General features: G+C 40.7%; 2 protein-coding genes and 1 pseudogene across 3 annotated transcripts; 1 reads left to right on the top strand and 2 right to left on the bottom strand.

The window, feature by feature from the left end:
* Window positions 1-5,179: 5,179 nt before the first annotated feature.
* Window positions 5,180-12,095, top strand: LOC107744460 (cellular tumor antigen p53). Of its 2 annotated transcripts, none has more exons than XM_016558127.1 (11): window positions 5,180-5,426; window positions 6,143-6,211; window positions 6,442-6,487; window positions 6,570-6,746; window positions 9,101-9,284; window positions 9,398-9,510; window positions 9,633-9,742; window positions 9,836-9,975; window positions 10,088-10,185; window positions 10,403-10,506; window positions 11,984-12,095. In XM_016558127.1, exons 2-11 carry the CDS (start codon window positions 6,165-6,167, stop codon window positions 12,078-12,080), a joined length of 1,116 nt encoding a protein of 371 aa, XP_016413613.1. In that variant the 5' UTR covers window positions 5,180-5,426; window positions 6,143-6,164; the 3' UTR covers window positions 12,081-12,095. The 2 variants fall into 2 exon arrangements, with proteins under 2 accessions (XP_016413613.1, XP_016413615.1); XM_016558129.1 differs by having other exon boundaries at window positions 5,183-5,426; window positions 6,573-6,746.
* A 1,729-nt stretch (window positions 12,096-13,824) lies between these two features.
* On the bottom strand, window positions 13,825-16,571 carry LOC107744476 (butyrophilin subfamily 1 member A1-like). Its single transcript, XM_016558146.1, has 8 exons — window positions 16,560-16,571; window positions 15,703-15,819; window positions 15,476-15,607; window positions 15,241-15,369; window positions 14,774-14,825; window positions 14,598-14,624; window positions 14,477-14,503; window positions 13,825-14,384 (listed from the first exon to the last, which is right to left on the bottom strand). Exons 1-8 carry the CDS (start codon window positions 16,569-16,571, stop codon window positions 13,825-13,827), a joined length of 1,056 nt encoding a protein of 351 aa, XP_016413632.1.
* Window positions 16,572-17,987: 1,416 nt separating this feature from the next.
* Window positions 17,988-19,487, bottom strand: LOC107744475 (uncharacterized; annotated as a pseudogene).
* Between the last annotated feature and the right edge of the window lie 2,310 nt (window positions 19,488-21,797).

Here is a 21,797-nt window from a genome sequence, read left to right as displayed (position 1 = left end):
TGTTCAAAGGTTTGGGGTCAGTGAGATATATGTATGCATGTGTGTATATATATATATATATAAGTATATTAGTGCTGTCAACCGATTAATCGCGATTAATCGCATCCAGAATAAGTTTTTGTTTACGTAATATATTTGTGTGTACTGTCACTGTGTATATTTATGTATATATAAATACACACACATGCTTGTATATAAGAAAAATGTTACGTTTATATATTAAATATATTTATATATGATGTAATTTATATGAATAGAAATGACCAGCAGTATCTGTACTTTCACTCAAGTAATGGAGTTGAGTACTTTGTCCGCCTCTGTAAACATCTCATATTCTGAAGCCATTATAAGTAAATCACTTGATTTGTACTGTTAAATGGATAAATGAAAAATCTCATTATTCACTTACCCTCATGTTCTCAAAAACCTTTGACTTTCGTTTGTGGAACACAAATGGAACATTTTTTTGTGTTTCATAGAAGAAGAAAAATGTTTGGAATGATATGAGGGAAAGCAAATAATGACCGAATGTTTATTTCTGAATCAACTGCAATTTTATAAGTTATGAGGTCACTTGACAAGAGTACTTTTAGTAAAATGCCATGGAAGTGTGTGGTTAGCCATCAGAGACTTCCAAAAGGTCCTCTCAAAAACCGCAGGACAACTTGGCAGGAAGTTATGAAGGAAGTTGTGTAGGTTGGAACTTGTCTGCCTCCCTTTCCATACCACTCCTTTTACAGTAATTGCATTTACTGCAGGGTCTGAGAGACACCTTTTTGTGGTTGCATCTCAAGGATGAGATTAAGTTTAGTTTGTCAAATAATTTGCATAAAACAATACACATTCTAAATGTGGTCCAGTCTTGAGTGTTTGTGCAAGTATGAATGAAGTGAATATCTGCTATAAAAATTTGTCAGTATATGCGTGTAGAAAAAGAGCGGGAATTAGAGATTGTGTGTGTGTGTGTGAAAGAGAGCGAACACAAATTTAGCTGTTGATTCACCTCCGGCCCGCCCACTTACTGTTGGCCTCAGCTGTTTTTTTTTTTCAAACTGCTCTCGGTCTCAAACCGTCAGAGAGTGAGCCAAAGTGAGAACTATGTGACTGAGTGATTCATGTTGAAGATGACATAAACCAAGCTTCTTGAAGAAATAAAAGGCTACAAAACGCCTCGATTCACTCCTTTGGGTTAACTTTAAGTGTATGCTCGGTGAATAACAATGAACCCATTTGTCGGTGACTTAAGTGAGCTCATATGTATGCGATAATCCGAGATTTCTTTGAAATGGCTATGCAGTCACTGTTTCCCTTTCAATCTGCCACGAAATAACCAAGCCGCAGATTGCAACACGTTAGCCTAGTCAACTCGAGGACAAGAAAAAACATCAAAAGTGAAACACCCTGTCACCTCTTCAGCTGTTGTATCAGACTCAAACGAAAGCCAGTTGTTGGTCACTCAGTGTGTTGTCCTTGTTCTGTGTGTTTAATGCAATGTGTACAGTGTGATGCTGGGTCAGTTAGTCAAATTAGTGACGTGAGAGGCAACATGTGACTAAACAGGCGGGAAGATTCAGCTCATCGGAAGAGAATGAGAGAGCTGCAGAATGTGAGAACCGTGTACAAGAAGAGCACATTTGGTCGATATCATCGTTTTTGAATGGAAATTAAACTGCAGAATGTATGGGACATTGAAATGGTTGGGAGGTTTTGTATGCAGGCCAGCCACTGGAGAGACAGCAGGGCGGAAGTTGACAATGCAGTTTGAGCCGGTATTAGAGAGAGAGAGAGAGAGAAGAAGGGAGGGAGAGTGAGTGAGAGAGAGAGAAAGCCTCTCATGACTCATGAAGATGGGCTCCTTTCGAAAAACAAGAAAAATACATTTACAGACAGCAAAAGAAACCGAATTCTTGGTGTATTACTTATTATAACAGGTTTTTTTTTTTTAAATGAGATGCGTCAAAATGAAAGTGCAGTGGCAACCAATGAATGGGTCTGACTCTTCGGCTCTTTGGCAGGAAAGTACTGCATCACTGGGTACCGATGGTTATGGTTTGTGTTTTGTTTTTTTTTCTTCAAGTTCTGTCTTCCTATAAATCAAGTAAGTGGCAGTATCCGAGTACATATATTTTTGTCTTTGCATTTTAGTCAATGTTGTATTTTGCCAGTGCTTTGGATTTAGTTGTGGAGATGTTACAAGTTGTAATCATTTATGCTATAGGGCCAAAATATATTCCCGGGTATTTTCGAGGATATGCGGTTCATCCATATTTTAAAAAGTCGCACGAAAAACTATTGGTTGTCCCTTGACCCCCCTTCATGACGTTTTTGGTTCTTATTTGACAAGTTCACTGCATAAACTCATGTAGCCACCTTTCTGTCTCAAACTGATGAATATTAACAATGTCCGCTCTCCGTTAATCGCGATTAATTTGCGAGATGGAACCTGCGTATCCTTCGACTTCATATTCGGGATTTGAGAACTTTATTCCGAGTTCTAGGACTGAAGCTCCAAACATTAACAGGTGGGTGACAAGGTAGCTGATCTATACGAGCTCTGCACAAATGTCTTTATTTGTAAGCAAATCTGATGTAAAATTGTTCGCTTTTACATTTATTTATGCAATTTCGGAGATCTTTCATCCTGTTTTTAATATTTTTATCCTTGGTTTGGGCAGAGGTGCCTGGTTGCTAAATGCTAAGTGACATGTGCTTGATAAGAACTGTGATGAGGCACGGGAAAAAACAAAGTTGAATCTCAGTATTATCTCCGAATTATGATTATTTATTTCGGCTTGTAATACATTTATGATTTTACATGCATTATAGAAAATTTGAGTTGTGCAGTGATGTGTCAGCCATTTTGAGATATGCAGAGTGTTTTTTTTATATATTTGCTCATTTCCTTTTGATTTGAACATATGAGATCAATTTTTTGCCTTATATTATGAAGTCATTCACGCTTCTCTTTGGTAAATTTTATGCTATTGTGGTAACTGCATATCAGAATTAGACTTTTCATAAAACGAGGAAATGTTAATGTGACGTGGGGTTTATCATTTATTGTAAACATCAAGAATTTTGGATTTGTATGTTTAATCCTGAAAATTCCGATTCTATTACAATAATAATACTGATAAGCTAGAATTCTAAATATACTTTGAACAAGCATTGAGGGAAAATACAAGTCAATGCCATTAATGAAAATATATGCTAGAAATAAAATCACACAACATATTTACACCATATTTGCTGTACCTATGATACTTCAGAGTGTCTCTTATCCATGAAACCGAGTTAAAAGGTTGAAAAAAGTGCAAAGTGTCTACTGAGATGACATAGGAAATGTAAGAGTTTACCCGGTGATTTTATGTTTTCTTAAATAAAGGGCACACACTATAAACAAATTAAAGTGTATTTTATATAATTATCTGATTTTTCTTTTTAAAAGAGAGAAATTCAAAAACATGTGCTTTTTAGCTGTAGGTTTCAGATATTTTCTTGAATGTTCCCTCACACACACGTGCACACACGTCCCTTTCTCTGAAGCATCATCAGAAAAAGGGCACACATTTTATTTTATCGTCCTCAACTAGGTTTATAATATCGATCACCATAATTTTTCCTTTTTGGTGAAAAATTAATTACAAAACACAAAGTTGTGTAAAACCTTAGATATGTCATTTGGAATGAAGTTCTAAGTGATGACAAGGCAAAGATAGTCTTTGACACAATAAAAATTAATTGCTCATAATTTTAAATAATAAATTATCAGCAATTAAGTGCATAATTAGCAAAGGAAAAACAACAATTAGTAAAGTTTCATTACGTCTTTTATACTGTAATGGGTCTATTACATGTTCTACAAAGTAATTTATTTTCTTTCTCTAAAACACAATACTGTTACAGAAATGTGATTTATACCACTGCACTTGGTAATGTTAACTATACAAAATATATATGTGGAATCCTACTTTTGTCTTTTTTTTTAACTCATTTCTTTTTTATTATAATACCAATGCCAATAAAAAATTAATCACACTCATTATGAATGAATCATAATATCAAATTAAGTGATTTGCATTGTGACTGATTTGTCATTTTTATCTCCGAGAACAACAGAGATGCACAAGTGTAAGTAGTTTCATATGGGAGTATAAAGTTTAAATTATAAACTAAACTAACTTGTTTCTTGTGGTTTTATTTCTTCTGGTGTGTTATTAAATCACAACAAAAAGCAAAAGAGAGAATGGTGTTGATGTTGACTCACCGGTTGCTGGATCATGGTTTCTGTTGTAGACCAAAAACTGCCTCTAAGCTCCATTAACTTTCTAATGTATGTACAAGCATTTGTTCCTCGTAAATGTATGCGTACTGCAGAATGTACATTTAACAGTTAGGCTAAATATTATAAATGTGAGTGACATATAACAGTAAATAATAACATTTCTGAAATGTTATTCATCATAACACCACTTTCATTCTGAGTGGTGTATCGATCATGAAAGACCTCATCTTCTATTATGTAAGTGATGTGGGGACGTGATGTGAATCGTAAGAGGTTTCATGCATGATTTTATAACTCACGAGTAGCAATCACAGAAATTCTGTGGCTGTGAATTGGGTAAGCAGTAATTTTGGTAGGCCTCTGGAGCTCATTATTTGGTGACATTTCTGCAGAAGCACACAACATATGTCAGCAAAAATTAGTGACTCGGTTTATCCCTCTGTTAGATTTATATAGTTTTGATTTGATGCTTACCATACCATATCCTGGAGATGAGCTCATGAGTTTTTCTAACCTAATAAAATCAATGGCCCTTCTGTCTCTGTATTATTAATCTCTAACTTCATTCTTTGCCTATACATCGATAGATACGCTTTGCAAAATACGTCACGTCATGTAGTCCAATATTATATAGAATTAAAAACAAATATTTTGTATTCGGAACGCTCTCCCGCGACTAAATGCAAAGCACTATAATAAAAACGGACTAGTCTGGTGGACATTTTAAACAACTTCCTCATTATGCAGATTTCGCGCCTTTTGTAATAGCATGTCCGGTTTTCGGTAACATTTTAGATCATTTTAAAATTCAAACAAAAATGCGAACGAAATGTCCAGTGTTCTATTAAAAATCGGTCATTTTCTGCGTGTTTTTCTTTTTTCTTTTCTTTTTTTCCCTTGTTTTCATTTAAGTGCGAGTCCGGTAGTCAGGTGACGCTGACGTCAGCAGACTCCTCCTGTAGGGGAATCCCCTCAAACTCCACGCGTGGATTTTGCTTTGGGTTTGAAAGAAGCCTATTTTTATGTTGTGTTGTTTTGGCCCTTGCGTGAGTCACTCGGAACGCATCACCGCAAGACTCTTACGAGAGTAACGTGAAAACCGTTTGGGGGAGAGGAGGTCGGAGAAGTAAATTATCGCAAGGTAACAGAGAGACAATTGTGCTGATTCGTAATCTGTGAGAACATACTTTTTTTTTACATTAATTGTTTGATTCGAAACTATTTCGTGCATTAAAGTCGGGATTTAGAGTACAAGATTACTTTATGCGTGCAGATATTGTTATTTTAACGAGCTGACCTCGATGCGATAAAAGCGGATTTAAAAATTTTGTCTAAAACTAATGAATTAACAAGAGCGGAAACTCAGAGGCCCAACGGCGCTTTAAACGTTATCGTAACGTCAAGTCGTGAAGCAGGTTAGCTAGCTAGCAGTCGAAAATGTTAAAATTATGTTTTTAATGCAACACGTTAACTTATTGTGTCTTTTTAAGAAATCTGTCTTTGATGTCTGAATGTTTTTTTTTTCTTGACTTTAACGGTATCTACAAATATGCGATTAGCTTGTAAAGCAAATTTAGCTAACAGTTAGCTAAGCGGTATTTTAGAAACTTGGCTCATAGAAGAGCGCTTATGTGAATGTTTCCGTTGAGCGGTCACTTGATTTAAACCTGCCCTTAAAACTTTTCGCGATACTATTTACAAACGTGATTTGGTTGTTTAATTTGAAAGTTATCGCACTCCGTAAAGAGACAACGTCGCCGGCCGAACCGTTTTAAAAATATCGAACGAGGTGTTGTATTTTCATTATATTTTCTCTCAAGTGCTGAGCTGACTGAAAGTTTTGTGTTATATCTGTAGTTTTGCGAATCTAAAACAAGCCATGGCAGAAAGTCAAGAATTTGCTGACCTGTGGGAGAGAAACCTCATGTAAGTTTGCAACAGAGACCCGGCGTTGGTCACATCTTCAGTTTTATGTGGGTGCAGGCAATATTATGTCAGGTTTCTGTAATAATTTTGGGGTTTTTTATTTATTTTTGGTTGGTCAAGATCTATTGAACTTGTCATTGTGCATCAGTACTCTGGTGTGTATATTGTGTGTGCTTTATTAGTTTAATGCTAAACTAATTCTCTTATCTCTCTCCCAATTTGTGTCTCAGTTCCACTCAAGAAGCCGGCACTTGCTGGGAATTGATCAGTGATGAGGTATTGTTAAAACAGCATGTATATACACATACCCTCTGGTATTCATACTTGTTTTTCAGTGCTGGACTCTTATGTGTTTCAGCAGTATCTTCCAAGCTCCTTCGATCCAAATATTTTTGATAATGTGCTGACTGAACAGCCTCAGCCGTCCACCTCCCCTCCGTCCGCCTCTGTTCCTGTTGCCACTGATTATCCTGGGGAACATGGCTTCAAACTGGGGTTCCCGCAATCTGGCACCGCCAAATCTGTGACCTGCACTGTAAGTTAAAAATACACACATACATCCATGCATACAGTACTCCACTTGCGTAAAATGTGGCATTTTAGTGTACCCGATCACCCATATAATTCCTCTAATCTCATATTACTATACACTAGCATCCTAAATAAATAAAAAATCAGTTTGGTAGTTTCAGATTATTGCTATTGGTTGTTCATATTCTGTTTGGAAATAAAATGGTTTCTAGTGAGTGTAGATAAGTGTTAGTGGTAATATCTAGTTAAAAGTTAGTGACAGTTAGTAGTAAACTAACGTTATTATGTAGTAGTTCAAATATGCACATAGATGCATTTGTACCTGAGGTCATGTAGAGACTCAAATTGTCCTTTCTGGTGAGCGCTGAATCGGAATGCTGCCAGGATACCGCGAGACTTAATTCGTTCTCCATCATCTCCTTCGTTCCTGTCCTAAATAATACTTCAGAATTCCCATCTTTTGTGTATTCCATGCTCCGGTGTAGAGAGCTTTTGTGGTCATTCAGCTTGTCAATCTAACATCTGGAGTGGGCAAATAAGAAATTGAATTTGGTAGTTTCTTATTGCATTGTCTGAAGACATGAATGGGCATGTTCTCATGTGGAGCGCCAAAAACTTCTCTGGTAGCTTTGGGGTTAAAAAAAAAAAAAGTGCTGCCCCACCGCCTCCCACCCCTCACCAAGTATTTTTTTCTCTCTCTTTCGTCTGTTGTACTTTTTTGGTTCAGATCCTAATTTTTTAGCAAAACTAATTAGTTTATAATCCATTATGCCACACAACCCTACAGAAGCGGTTTGAACAATGGGTAGAAGCAAATATGTAGATTCAAACTCAATAAAGTTACTAGAAATTCATCATATATCAGTTTGGAGAGGTTGCAGAAAGAAATGGCTGTGCATTTGGCTTACATTTACACTTGTACGTATTTAGTAGATTCTTTTATCCAGAGCGACTTACAATAGAGAAAAATAATTCATTACACAGCCAATAACAGTCATTGTGTACAATGGCAGGTTTATTAGAAAGCTACATTTGGGGAAAAAGCTATAGCTTCTGTAGATTATCTGTGTATTTTAGTAAATATAGTTTAATACACACTCTCGTGTCCAGTATGTAGAAAGAGGTGTTGCTCTAAGATGGCAGCTTGGATGACTGCATTCCTTGTCAAAGAAGCTTTCACCTACTCCTCAGTGTACACTACCATTTACATTAGTAATGAGTCCTACGTCTAGCTTTGTCAGTCTCTGTTGTGTTTAGCCATCTAACATTATTAAATCTGACAGTACTTATATTTTAAGTAGTCCTGTAATCTGTGAAATCTTTGTTAATTTTAGTTTTGGCTTTTTGCCTTTTTTTTGTATTTTTTGAGCAGCAGTGTTTTATTAGTAAGCTGTATCTGTGGAGTTTGAACATGTCTGAACTTGTCCTCATAGAGCAGTGGGGGAGGGGAGTGTCAGTTCTACAGAAACTGCAGTCTACAAGACTCAGAGCAGGGACGTTTTGGCATCCAAAAATTCAGTCTAACCGTTGGAGGGAGAAGTGCGTCATGTAAAACGGAGTTTTAGAAAAGAGAGTAGAATTTTAGGCTGTTATAGTGCTAGATAGTCAAACTGGTGTGTTTCAGATCCTGTGAGAAACTACACGACTGCACATGATCTGTATGGTAAGAGGACAATACAATTTCAAAAGCTCAAATTTGAATGTGATAAATTATATAATTTCTATAATATATACTATTTTAAAACTGATCAGTTTAATAATATATGTCTGAACTTAATTTTTTCAAGATCTGTGAGCTTTTGTAGTAAAGATTGAGACTTTTGACACTTACAAATCTTTCTGTCCTTCTGTTTAATGTACTAGGTTAGATAAAACATTTGTTTTATTATAATTTTCATTGTATGTATTTTTTTCTGGAATAAGACAAATGCATTAAAAGTGTTAATTTAAAATTTTACAAATACTTCAAAATTAGCATGTTTATTGTTAAAGGCTGTGAATTTGCTTCACCTGTAGTGGTGGTGTTTTAAAGGAGATTAATTTATTTGTTATTGTTAGCACGCTGTGTCAGTCCATTAAAACCTCTCTTCAAGACGTTCACTTTAAAGCACCAAAATTCTAGTTAAAGTAGCTGACCTCACTGATCAACTAGTACATTTTTGGACTGCTTGTTGATCATCTTAAGCCATCCGTTATATCAGTTAGCATTCTCAGTAACAAATGTTATGAACGTTCTGTTGACTTGTGTGATTACTACTAATACTAACTGCTGTGACGTATTAATATTTTTTTCAACGTGCGACTTTTGTTTATATGAACCAAAAACATAAAGCACCTTTTCTTTCTCTCTGATTTCAGTACTCATCTGATCTGAATAAGCTTTTTTGCCAATTGGCGAAAACTTGTCCAGTTCAGATGGTGGTGGAAGTTGCCCCTCCACAGGGCTCGGTGATCAGAGCCACAGCCATTTATAAGAAGTCCGAACACGTGGCTGAGGTGGTCCGTCGATGTCCCCACCATGAGAGGACCCCAGATGGTGATGGTATAGACACGCTCTTTCTCATCCAATCTTGCACCATTGTACAGGAAAACACTAGCTATACTGGTGCAAGTTCCACTAAAAGCAATTACCAAGCCGGTTTACTCCCTCCTCAGGATTGGCTCCTGCTGCTCACCTGATCCGAGTGGAAGGAAACTCACGTGCTCTTTACAGGGAGGATGATGTCAACTCGAGGCACAGTGTGGTGGTTCCCTACGAAGCTCCTCAAGTCAGTCTCAGTATTTTGATCTATAATAAGCAAAAAAATCATTTAATTGCAAATGTATTGATGTTTGTCTGTTGTAAGTTTCGTCATTGTAATGTCACTCTTTCCTGTGCTTTTTTTTGTAGCTGGGAGCGGAGTTTACAACGGTGCTATACAACTTTATGTGCAACAGCAGTTGCATGGGTGGGATGAATCGCCGGCCCATCCTCACAATCATCACTCTGGAGACGCATGAGTGAGTCGTCCATCTTTGATTCCTCTGTTAGTGAATTGTATTCCAATGTGGATACCAAGGATCATCAAATCTGCTTTTACTCTTGTCTTGCAGCGGTCAGTTGCTGGGCCGCAGGTCTTTCGAGGTGCGTGTGTGCGCGTGCCCAGGCAGAGACCGAAAAACTGAGGAGAGCAACTTCAGGAAAGACCAGGAGACCAAAACCTTGGGCAAGACCCCCTCTGCTAATAAACGTAGTAAGTTTGCATGTGTGTGTATGAAATAAATTCAATTCGATTCCACATACACTGCTGAATAAAAGCATTCATTTCTTTCAAATGTCATAGTAATGTGAAACTGATCTGACAGGTTTGACGAAAGAGTCAACTTCATCTGTGCCTCGACCTGAGGGCAGTAAAAAGGCCAAACTGAGTGGGAGCAGTGATGAAGAGGTGTATACCCTGCAGGTGATCATGCACCTTCCTGTGTCTTTTTTTATCATCCTCCTGTGATTTTCATGGAAATGGTAGTTGGTTTGATTGAGAGTGTGAAAGGTGCTAGTGTACTAATCTAGCTTGTGCTTTTTAAATGGTATTGTCTACTGCAAATATGCTTGGCTAAGACCTTTACCAAAGTGTAGTTTGTGTTTGTATGACTTTTAATATTAGCCTTCTCTTCATGCAGGTGAAGGGTAAAGACAGATTTGAAATGTTGAAGAAGATTAACGACAGTTTGGAGTTGAGCGACGTGGTGCCTCCATCTGAAATTGACAAATACCGGCAGAAATTGTAAGTGGTGATATGCCACAACTACACCCTGCACAAAGGTCTTTTTTTAGGGCTGTCACTAACAATTATTTTGGTAATCGGTCGATTATTCTGAGAATAATTTGAGTAATCGGGTCTTTTTTTGTGTGTGTGTAGTAATAAAAAAAAATAGATCTAAGCTGACTTAAAATACATATATAATAGCAACGAGGCAATAATAATTGGTTCAAATAAAATATCAAAAGCAAGTACCCATTTGCTTTTATTGAACAAAAGTATTAAAATACATAGCCTAATGTAATAGAACAATATAATCATAACTTATGTACATTATGTATTATATCGAATGCCTGCAGAGGGCGTCAACGGCCTGACGGCTGTTTTTAATACTTTACAGCTCGATATAATCCTTGTTTAATAGTGACTAAATATTTAATTCAAAAGTCCTCTTGATCTTTAATATTTCCGTCCAACCCTCTACGCACACCTTGGCAATATAATCGATATTGGCTAGTAAATTTTTTTTGTTTACTCGCCAGACTGATATACTATTTTACACACACACACAAGTTTACTTAGCTATCTAAATGGGGACATTACATAGACTTCTATTGTTTTTATATACAGATAGTTATACACTTTTTAAACTAAACCCACCCCTACCCCTAACAATACCCCTCACAGAAAACTCTGCATTTTTATAGTCAGCGTGTTTATCGAGTGAAAATCTGTTGAACGCCTCTCACACACATACTGGCGAGTAAAATCTAAGAATTTATTAGCCAATGGCTAATGTTAGACATTATTTAGTCGCCCAGAGTAAGATTTAGTCGCATATGCGAGTGATTTACTTGCAATGTAGAGGGTTGATTTGGTCACTTCTATATAATAGAAATGCTACAGCCACTGTCATTTCTTGAACAAGCACAGGTGGACATGAAAACATGCAAACTAAGAGCAAAGGTTTGAACTTCTATTTTGAAATTGTGATGAACATTTAACATATTTAGAAAGATAATGATGCATTCTCCTTTGTTGCCGTAAGTTTATAAATGATTTACCTTATAAATCTGAAAGAATGTTGCACATTGTTCGCAGACGAAAGATTGAGATTGACACAGTCCGTGCATGTAATTGTAAATGATAACTGTTTGTGTGGAGCAGCACTTCCTGTGAACGGAGCCGCTCTGAGATGCTCGTAACCTACACGCATAAAAATAAAGCGCATATTAAACCCACAGCACATATATTTATTTAATTGAATCGCAGCCTTTGTGAATTTACAATAGCACTATGCTTTATTATGATTTTAAATGGTTTAGTATTTCATGCAGCCTTAGAAGACGGTCTAATAATGCTTTTCATGGATTCTCATCCTCAGAATGTGCCTTATCTGGTATTTTGCTGGTTAATCGACAAAGGCAAAATACAATCGGGGATTGTTTTTAATATATAGTCAAGTACTCAAATTTATTAATTTATTACTGATTTTTTTTAGACTCACCAAGGGCAAGAAGGAGAAGGATGGCCAAACACCTGAGCCCAAAAGAGGCAAAAAACTAATGGTTAAAGATGAAAAAAGCGACTCGGATTAGGATGGCGGGATGCTGGGATGACTTTCTTTTGCCTTTGTTTGACCAAAACAGTTTGTCATAGGGAGCATTTGGTGATTTGCAGATCCATGATCCCTCAGTCCTGTATGTCATGTGTTATCTTGTTTACTCCACTGGGACCTTTGTAAGTCAGCTGATTCAGAAGTGGTCTATATGAATGAGGCTAGTAATGGCCGGATGCTGTAGGTGTGTAGTGCTTTATCAGCACTGGAGGAGCAATGCTGACCCATCATTTTGCAGACCCGATAAATGAATGTCCAGCAATGAGGTTTAACCGTGTGTGGGATTATTTCTGTTGTAGGTCAGTGCAGGTCACTTTCCTCCCAACACGTAGTGGTAAGGTTGTAAAATTGTCACTGACTTACTGGATGACCACTTTGTTGAATTTTTTTTTTTTTTAAGAAAAGCCCATTACTGATTAGATAAAACCAGTATAAATGGTTACAAGCCAAATAACTAATAAAAATAACACAAAAAAAAATAATTACACTTTGTTTTTGGAATCCTTTTTATTAGGTTAATTTCCATTCATATTCATATGCAAATTCAATTGTCAAGAACTCCTGGCATGTTTGAGTCCCTCCTGGTAATCTTGATAATACTATTCTACTGTTCAAACTTAATGTATATTTTTATGCTGTTTTTTTTTATTTACTGTATACACATAGTTATCTTTTATACATATATACACACATGCATTTATTTGTAGCTAAGCTTTTTTTTTTTTGTAAGAATGATTTTTTTTAAATACATTCTTTTAAAAAAATCATTTGTGTCTTGATTTCTTTTCTGGTTCCAGCATTAATGCACTGTAACATTTTTACAGCATTATGACAGTAAAGTTTTTATGGTTTTAAATAATGAAGATAAGCGACAAAATATTGCATGCATCTAAGATTCATAATAAAAAGATTACATTGTATTAACATTAACTTAAAAAACATTGTTCTGTGTGTTACAACTATCAATTTGGAGCTTGTAGTCAATCACAGTGTGCTTGTATAGTATTTTTATGAATCTCTTCAAGTATTCACTGTTAGCACTCCAAACAGCAAAGCTTCCGAAACCATCCTCCATACATAATACCCTAAATTTAATAGGATGGTTTCAAATCCCACCCACTAAGTGTACACACTTTATTTCCACAGTAGATGGTGCTATATTAGGCAAACTTACATTATTGTTAATAACGATCATGTGGGCTAGAAACAAATGCTTTTATGGATTATATATAGACATTTTCTAAAAAACATACTCCATTGTACTCCTCCTAGGCATTTTGGATTTGGATAAAATGGAGAATATCATTGAGAAGCATACCTTACAAAAATGATTTTAAGAATATTGATTTATCAAATTGTTGTTAGTCATGCTCCACAAGGACTAATTGACCTGTGCATTGTGGGCACAGCATTTAAAGTTCACAAAACTTTGCACACATTGATGCCAGAGCGGTCTAAGGATATGCCAAATTTCATAATTTTCCATTAAAAGGGAACTCGTGAAAATCCTCCGAATTTTGCAACTGTACTGAAGTTGAAATTTACAACCAAAACAACTTCACAGTACCCACAGGATCTCATCCTTTAGATCTAACAATTGTAATAATTTTATCCACCTTTCCAATCCGCTCTTGAGCCCGATGATTTGCAGCTGTATTTGTATTTAAGCACTAAAAGGGCCGCTTATCTGTCCTCATTAGTCCCCTATTAAAACATTTGTCAAGTTAAAAGAATTGTACACTTTCACGAGAGGACGCCTCTGGTGTGACTTCTGTGGAGGACAGTGTGATAAGTGTGCGTCCATCCAGTGGTGCGAAAAGCGGGTACAACTTTTCACGGAAATTTGCGGTGAATGTAAAGATATGTGAGCGTGTCTCTACTTTATAGAAAGACACCTGTCCTTCTTCATAGTCCAGGTACACTCCCAGCTTTTTGGGCACAAGTGACAGAGGTAGCTCGGTCTCCGGCTTGGTGCATGCATAAAACTGCCGTGTGCTTCTCCATATTGTCCAGAAGCCCTCAGAGGGGTTCATGGGACCCCGGCCGTGCCTTTTGGAGGATGCAGTGGTCACTCCAATACGCCAGTAGCCATTGTTGGCAATATCAATTTCCCAATAGTACCGACCGGAAGTGAGCCCTTCCCAGCCCAGGACACACGGCCAGCTGTCGAAGCGCTGGGTACTGAAGGACACTTCAGTTTCATTCAGAGCTTCCTGTACCTTTCTCTTGTCATCAGAGAGCTGCAACCATGGGTGGTTTGTCATGGGGTCCAGTGTGATGTCCACTAAACAAGTGCAAAGATAAAATTGAAAAACTTTCTTAAGCCAACAGGAATTTCATTGGCAGCTGAATCATAAACGGCTGAATGAAAGATACCTGAAGCACTGCGGATCCATCTCCATACTATGGAAAATAGTGATATGATGAATGTAATTGCATTGTAGATGCTTTCCACATTAAATTGTGTATTGAACACGATAAATGCAAAAATCAGTACCTGAGTTTGGAATGTACTTTGGTGTCTCTGTCAAAACAAATGTACAGTATAATAAAGTATGAGCACGTCAAAACATTTTATAATCATTTAAACTATCACTTTTTCCTAAAAGGAATTTAATATAATTTGCTAAATCACCGTTTTAGTCTATTTAAGGATGCAAGTGAAGGTTTTACCTGTTTTCCAGGTACGCTGTTTGCTGAGGAGCCATAGCTGTGGAACAACACCCTAAAAAAAACACTGAATGTAATACATACACATAAATATACTGCTTATATTACTAAATGACATTATTATATATTGTACAACATATATGAGATAATGTTATATCCCTAATTTGTAACTCAATAAGAAGTGGTTAGGCTGAATATATTTAAAAAATAAATAAAATAAAAATAAATTTATATATAATATATAAACATCTGCATTTGTAATTATGCTGAACCCTAACCTCTGTTAATGTCTAGTATCTTCAAAAACATGTTACCAACTTGGGGATGATCGTACCGGTCTATAAGCTGTGCCAAACTGGTTACACAAGTATCTCTTGATAATGATTGTTTGTCGATTCAGTTTATGGGTGTAAACTATGGACTCCAGTTAGATGTTTTTTTTTTGTTTTTGTTTTTTCTAAAACTTGTACCTGGCTGTCCTGTTTCAGTAGAGACCAAGTTATGAATTCCAAAAAAGGCAACAGAGTCAAGATTTTCCTCTTCTTCAGTTCCAGCTGCTTCAGAAAATGGGCTAATTCTTGTCTCATCACACCACAGCGCTGTACATGGGGAATTTTTTTTTACTTGTATACTCACATAATATACTGTATACAGATTTTGCACATTATTACATATGTCACATGGGGTCAAACCCACTGTCCTCACCTCCGATACAGTCTGTAGCTCTTTAGCCCATTCCATGATCTTCTGCTCCATATGTTTGGCAGAATCCACCTTGTTCTCTTTCTGCTCCCAAGATGCATCTCTTTCTTGTCGCCATGTGCCCTCACTAAACAACTATAGGAGGGAGAATATAAACAGATAAAATCTTTTTTCTTAATGAAAACAATGCATGATGTTTATACATAAGTATCTTATATCCATGAACTCACATCGTCAAATTTCTTGAGCTCCTGTGCCCACTCAAGGATGAGTTTGCGGCATTGCTCCAGACTATGTGGCTCTGCATGCACACTGATATTTGGGCCTTCGTCTGCACTGGAACCAGGCTAAAACACACACACACACCGTCAATTATTACTGAATTCACGAGTTCACACTTACATATAATAAACTGAGTAAAGGTTATGCGTATTTGGCGTGCTGTCCGGGGAGAGGGCTCCGAGCTCGTTAATTACTCTCTGGCCCGGAGTACTCCCCCTGTCCGGGGAGAGGGGTCCGAGCTCGGCTTTTAGCCTGGACCCAGAGCGCTCCCCCCGAGTGCTCCTCCCTGTGCTAGGGTAGGAATGGGCTGAAGGTGAGGAGTCGGGGTGGTGGAGGGATGCTGAAAGACTAGAAATAATGAAGGTAAGACTGCTTTGATTATTTATAGGGGTTCTCTCTTGTGCTGGTTGGATAGATGGTGTAATTACTGATGATGGATTGGCCGTGTTAATTATCTGCGCGTGCTCCTCCCAAAATTTGTTAATAAAACATCACTTCATGAGTTCACACTTACATATAATAAACTGAGTAAAGGTTATGCGTATTTGGCGTGGTGTCCGGGGAGAGGGCTCCAAGCTCGGCTTTAACCCGGACCCAGAGCGCTCCCCCAAAGATGCATTTAGCATGGGACAGCAGCCAGAGAGGGGTGTTGATAACCCCCCAAAATTTGCAAAGCTTAAGATTGGTGGGGTGCTGGACGTCGCTTGTAGTAGCGGCACTGTTGTGGCTTTAGAAGAGAGAGCTAGAGGCTCCTGCGGGAGCTGACACTGCTGCGGCAGAGGGGAAATACAGAAAAGGCTACTACGGAAGCGGACATTGCTGCGGCATCTGAAAGAGAATGTGGCTTCTACGGAAGCGGGTACTGCTGCGTCACCTGAAAAGAAAAATCCTGTGGGAGTGGGTACTGCTACGGCATCTGAAAAGAGAAAGTGGCTTCTGCGGAAGCGAGCACTGCTGCGGCAGTGTAAAATACAGACAAAGGCTCCTGCAGGAGCAGTCACTGCTGTTGCAGTGGGGAAATACAGACAAAGGCTCCTGTGGGAGCGAACACTGCTGCGGAAGTTGGGAAATACATATAACGGCTCCTGCGGGAGCAGACACTGCTGCGGCAGTGGGGAAATATATATAACGGCTCCTGTGGGAGCGGGCACTGCTGTGGCAGTGGGGAATACAGAAAAGGCTCCTGCAGGAGCGGACACTACTGCGGCAGTGGGGAAATACATATAACGGCTCCTGCGGGAGCAGACACTGCTGTGGCAGTGGGGAATACAGAAAAGGCTCCTGCGGGAGCAGACACTGCTGCGGCAGTGAGGGAAATAGGTAAGGCTCCTGCAGGAGCGCACACTGCTGCGGCAGTGGGGAAATACATATATAACGGCTCCTGCGGGAGCGGGCACTGCTGCGGCAGTGGGGAAATATATATAACGGCTCCTGCGGGAGCGGGCACTGCTGCGGCAGTGGGGAATACAGAAAAGGCTCCTGCGGGAGCAGACACTGCTGCGGCAGTGAGGGAAATAGGTAAGGCTCCTGCAGGAGCGCACACTGCTGCGGCAGTGGGGAAATACATATATAACGGCTCCTGCGGGAGCGGGCACTGCTGCGGCAGTGGGGAATACAGAAAAGGCTCCTGCAGGAGCGGACACTGCTGCGGCAGTGGGGAATACAGAAAAGGCTCCTGCGGAAGCAGACACTGCTGCGGCAGTGAGGGAAGCTCCTGCGGGAGCGGGCACTGCTGCGGCAGTGGGGAAATATGGAAAGCTCCTGCGGGAGCGGGCACTGCTGCGGCAGTGGGGAAATATGGAAAAGCTCCTGCGGGAGCGGGCACTGCTGCGGCAGTGGGGAAATATGGAAAGCTCCTGCGGGAGCGGGCACTGCTGCGGCAGTGGGGAAATATGGAAAGCTCCTGCGGGAGCGGGCACTGCTGCGGCAGTGGGGAATACAGAAAAGGCTCCTGCGGGAGCGGGCACTGCTGCGGCAGTGGGGAATACAGAAAAGGCTCCTGCGGGAGCGGACACTGCTGCAGCAGTGGGGAAATACATATAACGGCTCCTGCGGGAGCAGACACTGCTGCGGCAGTGGGGAATACAGAAAAGGCTCCTGCGGGAGCAGACACTGCTCAGACACTGGGCCATTATAAGTGAATTAGGTGATGTTAAAAGGGGTTAGCTATGGTGGGTCTGAAGTTTGAGTGAACGGGGATGTACTGACATTAAATGGGTTGGCCGATGAGGGTTCAGTGGGCTTCCTTAATGTGGGAGCGGTCCGATTGAATGTAGCTCTTGAAAGCTTCTGATGACCAGCGACCGAGTGCTTGTATCTGCTGCTGGGAGAGGTCTTTTTGGGCTGCTGTGGTTGCCTCTGGTGACAACATTCTGAATTTCTGGAAGACAAAGCGAGAGAGAGAGTCAGCTATTTGGTTTTTGGACCCAGGAATGTGTTTTGCAGTTACGATGAATTGGTCACAAGCCAAGATCCAAATCAGGCGTCTTAACAAAGGCATTAGGGCGGGTGATTGGGAACGGCCTTTATTGATGCAGTGCACGGTAGCCTCGTTGTCGCAGTGGATAATGATGCTGGTGGCGGACCACTCCTTACCTCACAAAAGGGCTGCAACGATTAAAGGATATAGCTTGAATGTGGTAAATCTAGCAGCTGGGGGGGGCACGGAGATGCGAACCAGCGGCCTTGATAAAATCCTCAGAAACCGACGGAGGGGGCGGCATCAGTAAATAATTGGATATCGACTGGAGAAGAAATCAGGTTGTTGTAAAAGGATAGGCCGTTCCACTGTTTGAGAAAGGATATCCATAAGCTGAGCTCATTGCAGCGTAGATGCGAACCAGCGGCCTTGATAAAATCCTCAGAAACCGACGGAGGGGGCGGCGTCAGTAAATAATTGGATATCGACTGGTGAAGAAATCAGGTTGTTGTAAAAGAAGGATAGGCCGTTCCACTGTTTGAGAAAGGATATCCATAAGCTGAGCTCATTGCAGCATGAGTCACTTAGAGATATTCGATCCTCTAGTGCGTGGGCGGAGGGCGCGAGAGAGAGGAGATGAGAGATGAAAGGAGGCCCTGATGCGCATCGCGAAATTTAAGTGGCCGAGAATGGATAGCAGCTCGCTTTTGGAGCAGCTTGGGTTGGCTAAGAGAGTGGAAGCTACCAGAATCGTCCTGTCGATTTTTTCTTTGGGTAGAGAAGCCTGGAATTTCTGAGAATCTAAATTGATACCCAGAAATTCGATGGAAGTACTTGGGCCTGCGGTTTTGTCTTGGGCGAGAGGAATCCCGAGCTCTGCAAAAACCTTTTGGGTTGTCAAGAGATGTGCGGCTGGGATGGAGTCGGGGAGCGAGATGATTAAGAAACCGTCTAAGAGATGGACCAGGTAAGGTACGTCGTAATTGTTGGAGAGGATCCAGCAGATTGCCTCTGACAACATGTCGAAAATCTTAGGGCTGCTTCTGCAGCCGAAGGTGAGGCGGACGGAAAAGTAAAATTTATTCTGCCAACGGATGTCAAATAAATGCCAAAAATCTGGGTGAATGGGCATCACTTTAAAGGCAGAGGTGATGTCAACTTTGGCCAGCCAAGCGCCGCGACCCGCGTTTTTGATCAGGGTAATGGCTTGGTCAATGTCGTGGTAGTGGAGAGAATATTCTTCGAGCAGAATAAGGGTTTAATGCTTGGGAACAGGGAATTATGCGGGGATGAGAGATCGATTATGAGGCGTTTTTTTTACCTGAGAATTTCCTGGTAGCTACACCGATGGGGCTAACACGGAAAACATTAAAGGGAGGGACGGAAAAGGGGCCGATCATGAAGTTTGCATCTGTTTCTTTTTTAATTAGGAGATCGACTGTTTCGGGTTCGGCGAGAGCGGACTGGAGATTGGAGCAGATGAGGCTTTGGGAGGGGAGATTTCCGACACAGGGATGAAAGCCATGTGAGAGGCCCGATAGTAGATAATCTGTGAAATGGGAGTCAGGGTGATGAAGCAATTCTGAAGACAAACGAAAAACATTTACAGGAGTCGATAAGTATTGTTTAGCATTTTAATTGGCAGCTTTTTGAACTGGGCATATCAAGCGGTCATGAGCGCCGCCACAAAAATTGCAAGCATGCATGAAACAGCAGCGCTGCCTTGAGCATCTGCCAGTATTGAAGCTGACGCAGACCTGGCTGTCAAAGAAAGCTGAGCGGAGGCAGTAGGTGGAAGTGTGGGGGGGGGAAGGGGTGGTTGAGATGTCTAGGAGGTGCGGGACGTAGCTGGTGGATTTGGGCTGAGATGGCTTGGATCAGGGGGGAATAGATGGGTTGATGAAAGGGCATGTAATGGTGGAGTGGGCAATGCATCGGCAGGCCGCGCATGAGCTGTTACGGCAGCCTAAAAACACTCTATTGTGGAGTTCAGTGTCCAAAGCCCCCCAGTAAGGACATTGGTTCCATTGGGCCACTCGGATGGTGTATTTAGCTGCAAACAATTTGTGGTACGTGTAAAAATGAGAGCCTCCATATGATAACGCGAGTTCAGTGACTATCGCGAGATAGTCGCCGAGCTCGAGTCTCCTGTGAGGGAAAACAGTGCAAATTACTTCTGTGTAACGGGAGAAAGTTATCGTGAATTCGGCAAATGATAAGATACGTGATGGGTTGTGAGCTGTGTTTTTTAGGGTGACAGAAAATCCGCCACAGTCGATTTGGTGATCTGCAAACGGAGGTGAAATTGGTGACAAAAGGGAAAAAAGATCTACATCCGCACCTGACAAGATCTGCGTCCTGATGTTGCTGGCCACGGGGGGTAGTTCCAAGGCGAGAGGGATGGGTAGGGGTGTGGCAGAAGAAAGTGAGAAGGAAGAGCGAGCAAGGGGAGGTGGAAAGGTAGCCACCAGAACCGCTTGCGGAGGCCTGCCCACGCTTGGGACTGCTCCGGGAGCGGAAGAAAGAGGGGGAAAGAGAGGGGGAATGGCGGGCGTCGGGGGCCTGTGCCATTAGCGGATGCATGCTCGCGCTTGGGACGGCTCCGGGAGCGGAAGAAAGAGGGGGAAAGAGAGGGGAAATGGCGGGCGTCGGGGCCTGCGCCATTAGCGGAGGCATGCTCGCACTTGGGAGTAAGGAGTAAGGAACATAGAGGCCCTGGCTCGCTTTATCCGCAGCCTTTGGACGGAGGAGTGGAGTTTGAAGGCGCCCCTGGTTGGAGAGAAGTATAGAGGGCGAGGAGATCCGCCTTGGTCGACCAGCGTGGGACATTGACGTGGGAGCTGATGAGCGCCTGACGTAATCCTGTCACGGTCCATTTCTCTGCGGCGAAGGTGATGGCGTGCCTCGGCGTCTGGAGGTATGAGCGACGGCGGCACAGGACGGGTTGTTGCAGCCGCGGGCTCAATTGTGGTGTCCTGCGGAGCGCTGGTGCACTGAACGGCGACTGGAGACGCCGGAGGACCCATGGTGTCAAAGGAGTTATCGTCCGGGAATAATTCAATCTCTGACATGTTGCGGCGATTGGATGTGCCAATGTTGAAAGACTAGAGATAATGAAGGTAAGACTGCTTTGATTATTTATAGGGGTTCTCTCTTGTGCTGGTTGGATAGATGGTGTAATTACTGATGATAGATTGGCCATGTTAATTATCTGCGTGTGCTCCTCCCGAAATTTGTTAATAAAACATCACATATTTTAAACATTATGTGTAGACAAACACACACCCATTACTGTCTGCATGCATCAACATCCCACAGTCCTTATTCCCACTCTTCAGTCCCTCAAAGGGTGTTGGATTGTGTGCATTTAATTTAATAACACAGAAACCCTACCTCACCCTTGCGTATTTCATTTCAACAACAGGACAATGCAACTGTCATAACAGGGTGACATGATTAATCATTATTGTGTACAAGGTATTGCCAAGCAACCTTTATAATAACATTAAAAGGACAGTTCACCCAAAAATGAAAATCTATCATCATTCCCAGCTGACAGAAATTATGCTCTAATGTTCTATGAACATTCGTTTTAAAAACGTTTTTTTTTTTTTTGTACAATCC

The sequence above is a fragment of the Sinocyclocheilus rhinocerous genome, unplaced genomic scaffold (genome assembly GCF_001515625.1).
Source record: "Sinocyclocheilus rhinocerous isolate Xijiao unplaced genomic scaffold, SAMN03320098_v1.1 scaffold196, whole genome shotgun sequence".
NCBI lineage: Eukaryota > Metazoa > Chordata > Actinopteri > Cypriniformes > Cyprinidae > Sinocyclocheilus > Sinocyclocheilus rhinocerous.
This window is presented reverse-complemented; position numbering and strand designations above follow the sequence as displayed.

What these genes read in the sequence shown, in the direction of transcription:
- LOC107744476 (XM_016558146.1), bottom strand. An exon ending in AGCTCAAGAAATTTGACGAT is followed by an intron (nt 15,608 to 15,702) that starts GTGAGTTCATGG and finishes TCCCTCCTATAG; the next exon opens with TTGTTTAGTGAGGGCACATG. An exon ending in AGCTACAGACTGTATCGGAG is followed by an intron (nt 15,370 to 15,475) that starts GTGAGGACAGTG and finishes CCCCATGTACAG; the next exon opens with CGCTGTGGTGTGATGAGACA.
- LOC107744460 (XM_016558127.1), top strand. Translation starts at nt 6,165, where the DNA reads ATGGCAGAAAGTCAAGAATTTGCTGACCTGTGGGAGAGAAACCTCAT. An exon ending in TTCCCTACGAAGCTCCTCAA is followed by an intron (nt 9,511 to 9,632) that starts GTCAGTCTCAGT and finishes TTTTTTTTGTAG; the next exon opens with CTGGGAGCGGAGTTTACAAC. An exon ending in ATCACTCTGGAGACGCATGA is followed by an intron (nt 9,743 to 9,835) that starts GTGAGTCGTCCA and finishes CTTGTCTTGCAG; the next exon opens with CGGTCAGTTGCTGGGCCGCA.